The sequence below is a fragment of the Acanthopagrus latus genome, chromosome 12 (genome assembly GCF_904848185.1).
Source record: "Acanthopagrus latus isolate v.2019 chromosome 12, fAcaLat1.1, whole genome shotgun sequence".
Taxonomy (NCBI): domain Eukaryota; kingdom Metazoa; phylum Chordata; class Actinopteri; order Spariformes; family Sparidae; genus Acanthopagrus; species Acanthopagrus latus.
The window spans coordinates 3,828,227-3,838,496 of record NC_051050.1 but is presented as its reverse complement, the minus strand read 5'-3'; the positions used below and the strand labels follow the sequence as shown (position 1 = coordinate 3,838,496).

The 10,270-nt window shown below is 38.3% G+C and overlaps 1 protein-coding gene across 3 annotated transcripts in view; it reads right to left on the bottom strand.

Annotated features, from left to right (window-relative positions):
- Positions 1-10,270, bottom strand: part of LOC119029835 (WD repeat-containing protein 7) — a 117,473-nt gene that overhangs the window by 63,500 nt on the left and 43,703 nt on the right. For 2 of the 3 annotated variants that reach the window (XM_037116988.1, XM_037116989.1), the window contains exons 20-21: positions 3,948-4,066; positions 3,602-3,725 (exon numbers count right to left, since the gene is read on the bottom strand). In XM_037116988.1, the coding sequence (XP_036972883.1) occupies positions 3,602-3,725; positions 3,948-4,066 (243 nt within the window). Of the gene's footprint in view, positions 1-3,601; positions 3,726-3,947; positions 4,067-8,190; positions 8,335-10,270 lie in introns of all 3 variants that reach the window. The other variant, XM_037116990.1, reaches the window with a different exon arrangement.

The following is a 10,270-nucleotide window of genomic DNA, read 5'->3' as shown; positions in this document are numbered from 1 at the left end:
GCTACTGGAGAGAGACAGAGAGCTATGGAGAGAGAGAGAGAGAGAAAGAGAGGGATCCAATCACTCCGCTTAGGTTATACTCATCTCCCCATGTGAAGGACAACACAGTGAGTGTGTGAGAAGTGCTATAATGTTCAGTACAGTTTATAGTCGACTGTGCTGTATATTGCGACAGTGCCGGTGTGTTTACTTTATATTGAAAATAAAAAGTTACAATTTGGGGATGGTTATTGAGGACCGAAAATAAAGTGGTACTGGTCCTGATTGGTCAGTACTAAAATATGGTTAGGGTGTGGTTCTAAGTGTTGACCTGTTCTCTGCAGTCATGGCTGACAGGGCAAAGTGTTCAAAAGCATGGGCACACAAGTGAATGTGGCTAAATGTAATACATATAAAATAGTAGTTGCATGTAAGGGGGTAACACGAGGAGCATCACGAAAACACAAAACACCTTACGATCAATCATTTTGAATTGCTGATGGTTGTTGAAAATTTTCTACAGCAGTAAGCTACTGATACTGACAAAATATGAACAGTACTGATCCCTAGTTAAAAGTGATCTTAAATTTCTATTTAAATCCTGGCAGTTTTGTCCTCTGAAACAAGTTCCACCCTCGCTCTATCTCTGCGTTATACTTTCTCTCCTGCCATACTGTCTGATGTATGAGGGCGCAGACTTTCTGCAGCACAGCTCCACAACTCACGCTGCAACTCATTCAAAATCTTGCACGCTCTCTCAAACTACTACAAGAAACATCTTGAGAGTACAGCTGAAGAGTTCTTTCAGGCGCTGTCGTAGGACGATGCACGCACATCTGTGATTCACACAAGATAGAGAATTTTTAAATGCTGTTTCAAATGAGCTATTCAATTTTTACTAAACAGGTCATTCCAAGTAGATTTTCTGAAGCTTGTTTGACACACAGGACTTGTCCATCAATATGGAACTACAAATATTAATCTTATGTAACAATCCACACAGACTCTGATATTTACTTTCCTCTCTGCAATGTGTCATTCATAAGCTGTGGCTCAAAATGCAGATCATAGAGGCTGTGTCCTCGCCACAGTGGCCCATGGTCTGAATCCAACCCGTGGCCCTTTGCTGCCCCCAAAAATATTAAACGATAAGAACTGTACAAATCTCCTGTTCTGTGTTGTGAAATTATTAATGACTGTATATCTCTGCTGTTTGATCAGGGCTTTAAACCTTCTGGCAAACATTATTTTCAGTGACTGTTCCTTTAAAAGACCCATTGGCGCCTTGTGGACTTTTAACCTTCAAATCCAGAGCTTCAGGGCATGTTACTGCTGCTAGTGCTGGTTAGCTTCAGGGCAAAAACAGACTTGTAATCTTTATGTAATGTTCAACAGGGGGTCAGGAGAATTTTGGGATCAAAAAATGGGGTCAGAGACCTGAAAAGGTTGCCACAATCCGTTTATAGAATGGAAAAAGGTCAAATTTTGAGTTCAAAATATGTGGAAAGACACACTTGGCCTTTTTAGAATGGACACACCCAAGAACAGCTTCAAGTTCAAAGGACTTCTCCAGAGGATTCAACACATTCCCGACTCTCCCAAGATATTCCAGGATTTCCAGGACCAGCAGGAGTCATCTTACTGTCTGTTCCAGTCCTGCTGCGCAGCACACGGATCAAATTCAATGACCCTTTAACCTCGCTCTATCTCTCTCTTTCTCTCGGTTCCCTCTCCCTCCCCCCTAGTCCCCCGAGGTCACAGACCCATCACTCCCTCTACCTCCCCCGCCTGCGGTACTGCTGTGGTAACACAACACTGACCGGTGCACGTTTCCATGGCAACTGTTCCCCTGAGAAACCCCCAACATCCTCGGCAACCACAAGGCGACTCCTGAACGAACGAACGTGTGCTCACACACACACACACACACGCACACACACACACAGCAATTTAGAGGGCTGTTTCTAGTAAAGAAGGTGGAGATTCACCTTTCTTCCCATCAGCAGGTCTAACTATAGACAGAGAGCGATCAGGGAATACAATGAAGACAGGGAGAAAAAGACAGTGATAGAGGGATAGACAGAGAGACAGATAACAAAGAGTTGCTCATGGAGTGCTTGTGCCAGTTCAAAACAGTTGACCAATCACAGTTATGTAGTTGGGATTAGGAGTGGGTACATCTTCTTACTGCACAGCTATCTAGAAGGCTTGGACCTTCAATGAAAAACAGCAACAAAAATAGAGACAAATATGGGTGAGATGGATGCAACTGTAAGTCAAATAACAGAAAAACAAAACAAAATAAAATATTCCCTACTATCAATAGAATTTAGCTAACATGAACACGCCATCGGACTGAAGTGATGAAGTGAAATGGAGGGCTAGCCAACACAAAAAGTGTTCCTCCTTGACTAGTAGTTGTTTGTTCAAGTCATCGGTTGAATAGTCGTAACACCTTTACGATAATAATTTAACTGTTTAAACATTTTGGTGGGGAACACACAAACAAGGCTAGCGTTAGCTGTTATTGGTAATGTTAATGGCAAATTAGATGATCTCAATGTGTTAGAACAACCAGCAAAGACACAGAGTATTCAAATCTTTTGTTAACTTGTTTCAACATAGTAAGACAACGCCAGACAAGTTTTGTTCAACTTCACACAACCAAATTCTAGCATGCTTATAAGCACACACATCTCATTAGCAATGCATGGCTAACAGAGCTAATTAGCAGCTCCAGTTAGCAATGTCCATAACACAAAGGAAAATGTCCGTGCACAGGTCCCCCCTGATACCTTCGTCCAAGCCCACAGATAAGGCACAGCTTCCAAATGGTGTGTGACTGTTTCTTTTTGTTTTTCTGTGACTAAAAGACCAGTGAAAAGTTGGTCGGCTATGATTCTTCTCATTGACAAAGTGGTAAGTCTACTAATACAGGGCAGCCATAATGAAATGAAAAGGACATTCTGTCTCTTTAATAACACCTACAGTTATGATGTTATTACCTATCGGCTGTTACATAGAACATAAAAGAGTACTCAAATGAATTAGCATTATAATGTATATATTGCATTATATATCATATGACCGCGATGCACAGTTTTCTAGAAAATAACACAAAATTGATGCAGGACAATGACAGTGTACGCAACACATTCTTCCTAGTCAAAACCTGGTGTCTACAACCCCGCAAACACAATTACAGACAACCGCTTGAATTGGCTCAGAGATTTGGGAGCATTGCTTGCAGCGGCTAATGTAACCTCGAGCTGTTAACTTCAAGCAGAGATGAAAAGCAAACTGAAAAGGTCTGCCAAAGGTAAGCCAACTTATTTATAACTCTACACCAACTGATCTTTTTTTTTCCACTTCTAAACTTGTCTTGAGACCCAACCAATGCTGACTCAAATGACATCTCTTTAGTCAATTTATCTCGCTCTGGAGACACAAATGTACATATATGCAGTGGCAACCCTAACCATCAACACATGGAAACATATTTTGTTGTGTAAAATCAGTTTTTCTTTGAGCATGTTAGCATTTACTGACATGTTAATATTGTCAGAGTTAGCAAAAATTAAACTGTTATTGTGTGAGATATAAAGCTCTGTTAGGTACTTACGAGAGCTGACAGTGTCCACATACTGAGGCAGGTAGGGAGCCCACATGTCTATAGTGTCCTTACGTCCTGATTGGCCAATCCTTCTTAATTCAGCCAGTAGGAGAGCTTGTGCCGCTTCTCGCACCTAAAACCACAAAGATTTAAGTTTTAATGATGACTATATTCAATGTCCACCATTTACAGTTCAACAAAAGTTAAAAGACATGGTTCATTCGTTTGGATGGTAAAAACAGTTGTTGATAATTCATAGTATATGAATAGAATTTCAAGGAGATAGGGTTAGCCTGCAAGCTTTAGGCTGTGAGCTTTAGCCTGGAGCTGTGCATGCAATGTGTGTGTGTGTTACCTCGAGACAGCGGTCCTGCCATCTCCTCGCCAACATCTCCAACAGAGGGGGTCTGAACTTGTCCAGGCCAAGGAGGTCAGGGAGCATCACACAGTGCATGGCCGCCAGCTGACTCCAACCTGCACACATGCACACACAAAAACACACACAGTCAGAAAAGACTACAAGGATGGCAAGTGAATGTTTTTCAAGCTTCTCACATGCTCCTATACAAAGCTCACCCCTGTCACATAGACACACTTCTTTTCAGAAGTGAAAATCAGACAATATGATATAATACATAGTGTGGGGACAGAACAAACATCATTCTGATAATGAAGCTTTTCTAGAGGCTGTACCGGTACTTGTTTTTTTTTTTTTACAAATGGAAATTTAGTTCTAATTGTGGCACAAAAGGACAGGTCAAGGGATATCAGAATAACTAGAATTCATCCTCTAGGGATGAACAATATCTAGCCAATTTCATTTGAATTCTGCTGAGTATTCATGAAGATCTATTGCTGATGGAGCAGCGTCACTGATACTGATCAAGTCTGAATTCAAAAGCAAATACACAATATCCCATGATGTTAACTTATTCCTTTAGGTGCGTTTATATCACTATTTTTGTCTGATGTTTCCATATGACAGCAGAGAGTTTCTTACATTCTTTTACACAATATAACTTTGTCCTTACACAATCCCCACACACTAACAACAGTTAAACACAAAATGGGAATATAATTGGCTATTATTTGCAGTCTTGGTTAGAGCAAAGTTAGTTCTGCTAACCAGAGCCTGGGTATGTTTGATGGCATTTAACAGGTAGACAACAGATATACAGCACTGCCAGGTGGATCGACAGAGGCCTCATAACGATACCTTGGCATCATGAACCTAGGTGTGTTTCATATCATACAGGAAAACTACAATGTGTGGGAGATTTTACTTGACAATAAAAAGGTACATGTTTTCAGAAAAACTGACAAAGGTGGTATAAGTCCATCACTCTTCTTCTCAGTTTTGTTTTCCTGAGTTACAAACGAAGAAAAGTAACATTCAAAATGTCTTGGTATCGCTTTAATAGGGCTCAAATCCAGCTGCATCACTCAGAGCCAAAATAACGGCTTATATTCATATTTTACACGAAACGAAGAAGAAATATAAACCAGCTCTTACATGTCTTTGACAAAAAATGGACTGAAGTGTTTATTTGCTGATACTCAACATAAACCAAGGACCTTATTCACATATATTGGTTCAATATATGGTTTCCACAGAAGATGCATGTATGGGAATGCACTTGAAAGGACACTGAATTGTTTTTGAGCAGGAAAGAAATTCCATACAAATTTCTTTGCCAAGGGCATCAACTTACCTCCGCCATCCAAATGTACAGGGAAAACTCAAACCATTAGGTGTATAACAAACAAACTGTATCTAAGCTAAGCTTGAAAGCTAATTGTGACTAAGATCACAAAAGAACAATATTGAATATCAAATATTTGACATTTGTCTTACAGCATAATAACCCAATTGTGTCAGTGTTGGATCAACCTCTAGGTACAACATTTCCAACACTGTCTTGCAGAAACCTCAAAAATGTCAAAATTTAAAAACATTTTGTTATTATGTTCCAAAATTCAAAATTAACCTTACCTTCCACCACCACTATCAATATCTAATAAAAGTTGAACCCTCTTCTCTCGTCAGACTGCTTAATTTTCACCTGAAACAGTGATGCAAACTCAAGCTGGGAAAGTAAAGGAATGACGTCAGTTTTTCCTCACTATACTATAAAAATCTGGTGTGTGATTTTTCTGGGTTTCACAATGAGTGAAACATGCTTTCTAAATGCAACTTGAAGGACTAATGTTATTTCAAAATGACGCTTTTGGTTACTATTGCCACAGGATATGGTTGACAATGACCAACATGGTACATACTTTTAACTAAAGAAACAACTTAACTACTGTTCCTTCTGCTAGTACTATTACTACAGCTGCAAATAATTAGGCAATGGATAAAACAACACTGAAACAAGATAACACAACTAAAAAAAAGGCTAAAAGCAGTGGTGGAAAGTAACCAAGTTTATGTTGTCATAAGTACTTACTTTAGGTACAAATTTGTGGTACTTGAGTATTTCCATTTCATGCCAATTTTTCATTTCTATTCCACTACATTTCAGAGGGAAATGTACTTTAGGATGAACTACATTTATCCGACTGCTTTAGTTCCAGCACACTAGTAGATTCAGCTACAAAACATCATAAATAGTAAACATGAGCTCAAAAGTAGTTAGAAAATACTTTCTCAATTATCATTGTTGTTGCTATTCTTGCTGCTACTACTGCTCAGAATTATTCTTGATAGCATATACTACTGACAACAATAATAATGTTTCTGCAGGGCAGTGGTTTAAGAATAAACATTATACAAAACCATGACACATTGTCTACAGTTGCTATTGAACTAGAGGTATCTCAGTTCTAAATATTCCTATTCTACTTGAAAGGAATGAGCCTGTGTCTGCATGCTTGCTGTTTTCCAGTAGAAAACTAAGATATCTGACAAACTCTGTTTTGGTCTCTGAAAATTAAAGGTTATCCACATTGAAAGGTACATTATTTTCCCAACAGACACCACAGATGTGGCACACTTTATTTTATGTAAAAGCACATTAATTGTGTGGGTGGATGGGGAAAGAAGTCACTGTGATAAAAGTCAACCTCCTGTTAAAAAAGAATTTAAAGGATAACATAAAAGCCATTTTAAAATTAAATCCAGTGCTGGTTCTAAGGTATACCAGACAGATTTCAACTTTATGTTACAATAATTACATCTCAGTTAATTTACTATTAAACCTAAAACAATATATATGAAATAAAAAAAACAATCAGTCTTGTTATATAGCCCTCTTAAAAAGTTGTATGTACAATGTTAGACTGATGTGCTGCGAGTGAAAAAAGAGGGGTGGAAAAATGTAAAACAAGGGGAAATTCTGGTCATTGCTGAGCAAAAATGTTTCCTTTTTTGATCAATATTATTTGTATTTTTTTTTTTATTTTATTCGGCCCATTTAAGTAGTTTTGTTAGCTCGACGTTTCTCCCCTTATGACACACTCCTCATTCCATCAGGTGGAAATAGCAAGCATGCAAACAGCGAGCACAGAGACAGTGAAACTTCAGGACGCAGGGACACATTCAGACGAACAGACTTAGAGACAGAAATAACAGGGTAGGTCTGCACAATACAGCCACAATTGAAAAAAGACAAAGAACAGGGCATAAGGACTGAGGTCAATACACTCTCAAATGCATCAGATATTCTTCTTTGCTGATGACACCACTCTTTTTGTCTTTCAGTTTAGCTGCACTGGTGAACTTGTCCTGGGTTCCTACAAGTTTCATAAATTTGGACTTCAGGTGAAAATGACTCCTGACATATTATAAAACAAATACCTCTCCACAAAATTGAGAATAGCAAGGCTGAGGAAAATTGTGATGAATATCTTGAGAGCAAAAGGTAAACATTTTACTTGACCTTTTACTTGACAACTGATTTTGTAATGGATTATACTGTGTACCATTCTTTAAATTTTCCCATATTTTCGAAATACATCAGGGACTACTACCTGTTGCAAATATTTCAGGAGTCATTTAATTTCTCATGACCAAGTCAGATCACAGTTTCTGTGCCACTTATTTTTCAGTATTCAAATTTAGATACTGAAAACGTTCAATTTCTTCAACTGACTGGTTTGAAAGTGTTCTGAACTCGGCTATGACGGACAGACAGATAAACAGACAGCGCTGTGGACCGAAACAAGGACAAAGACATGGCAATAAACTGGAGCTAGACACCTGAGATGAAAATCTAACACTGGCTGCAGGAAAAAAATAAGACCGATGTAAGGAAAGAGAAATGAGGTGATGAGACCCAAGAAGGATGGGAACAGGGAAAAAAAAGGTTGGGAGATAAATAACTGATGGAGTGAAGATATGGGAGGCAAAGAACTGTGGTGGCATCGAGAGCAAGAGAGAAGATGAGAGAGCAAACAGAAAAAGGAATGGAGAGGGGGAAAAATAAAAATATAAATATACAGATGGGATGGAGAGAGGGAACTAAAGGTAAGACAAAAGAAAAGAGGGTAGGAAAGAAGATCTAGGAAGCAGAAGATCTCCAAAGACAGACAAGTGACTGAAAAAGAGTATGACTGCAAGATTTTCCCTAGGAGGTACCCATCAGTTCAGTCTGTACCTTCATTGACTGAGGGGATGTTATAAGAAGCAGGGCCGGGGCTGTGGGAGCCAGGGGCCCCCTGAGGATGGCCCCCAGGCACCCCTGTAGCCCCGGCAGTAGCAGAAGTTACAGAACTGGTGTTGGCTGCGGCAGCTACAGCAGCTTGTAAAGGAAGAGAAGGAGAGAAATATCAAGAAGGAAAGAACAGGTTAAAGGGATAAGTAAATATATATATACACACACACACACACACACACACATACACACACACAGCAAACAAAGAGAAGAAACAAGCAGTCAGGAAGCAGTCTTTCAGTCAGCATCTTGGCAAGCATCTTCTGGACAGTGTTGTTTCCCAGTAAATTACGTATGGCTGCAACTACATTAAAAAAGAAAAAGCTGATACCAAAATAGAAAATAGAAAACAACAAGCTAAAAAAAGTAATTAAGCGAATGATTGTCATGACATATGCAAGTAAGAGATAAACTTATAAACACAAAAGCCATAAAAGAAAAAGCACTTTTTTTAAGGAAAAAGACATGAAAGGGGAATAAACCCGCAGCAGAGAGGAAGACTTCCTCTGTGGAGAGAAGTGTTCATAAAAGGCACATAAATGTAAATATTACATCAAGATGACATTTAATATCCCAGCAAGCACTTGGTAAAGAAGTGAAAAATCTGCTGTTAGTTTGGACCAATAACACCCATACCAAACAAAAGCTGACAAAAGGTCAAGAAACACAACACAAAGAATTTAGACTGTGGCACTAGCATTTCATCAAACCATATATGGACCATTTTTATCCAGAACATACATCCATAAAAATGATCTACATGAAGGTAAAAATATAATGTGCTGATTCAAACTGTATAAATGATACAGATGTAATGTTCCTTTGTGCAAGGGCCAGAGACCTGAAACCTTTACACTGCGGAGAACAAATGATCAAGTCCTTTCATATCTGAACACTTACATTTTCAAAATGCCATTAAGGCTATTTGGCGATGATACAAAGCCCATCTTTTCTCACAAAAATAATTAATGTTTTTAACATAATGTACAAAAACTGATGAGATTAACATTTCAATATAGTTATAAATTAAGGGTGTAAATCTTCAGCAATCTAATCATTTAATTTGATTCATATTTGATTCTTGGGTGTTCGATTCAGAATCGATTTTCAATTCAAAACGATTCTCTGTATGCTAAACCTTTCACTGGTGTCCTTATTCTGCTGCAATACAATATGAAACACAACTAGAAATTAAAATAAATAATCTGCCACTTTCTAAATAAATTAGTTATAAAAAAAAGTTAACTTCATTAACTAACAACAGATGGTCTTGTTTGTCACTGCTGACAAATAGTGGACATCAGTAACAAACAAGACCATCCATTAACGTAACATAACATAAAAAGTAATCACAAACACATGGCCTGCTTAATGTTCACCTTGTACAGGTAATTATTCAGTCATTTAATAAACACTTGGAAATTAGTTAAACTAGTTAAGCAGCTAAATGGAACGGGCACACATTTAAAATCTTTCAAAATAGTACATATACCACATAGAAAACATGTAGCACAAACACAACAGAGAGAACAGGCGCATTAATACAAAGGACGGATTGAATGACAGTACACTGATAAAAACACTGAGGAGGGAGCATGTTGGTGGAGCAGGTTTTCTATAGACAACAGGCGGCAGGCTGAAGCCATGCAGTGAAAAACAGTGTGAAGATGAAGAGACAGAAAGAGATAGAAAGGGAGAGAAACAGAGAGTAGTTGAGACAGAAATTAGAAAGAGAGAAGATGGTTAAGTGCAGTTGAAGGCAGTTTGCTGCTTTGGTGCAGAAAAAAATCAAAATGTTCAAATGAAACTGCTGTATGAAGAAGTGCTATAAGGAATAATCTACTTTAGGTCCTGGATCAATGGCTGAGGCCTTGGAGGACAGCACCCTTTATAGCAGGCAAGGATGTTGGTACAAATATCACAAAAATAGTCATATATGCAGATGATACTTTAATATATATTTCTAACTTGAGAATTCAGGGCCTGAGAACCTGACATTTTAAATCACGATTAAGATTACAAG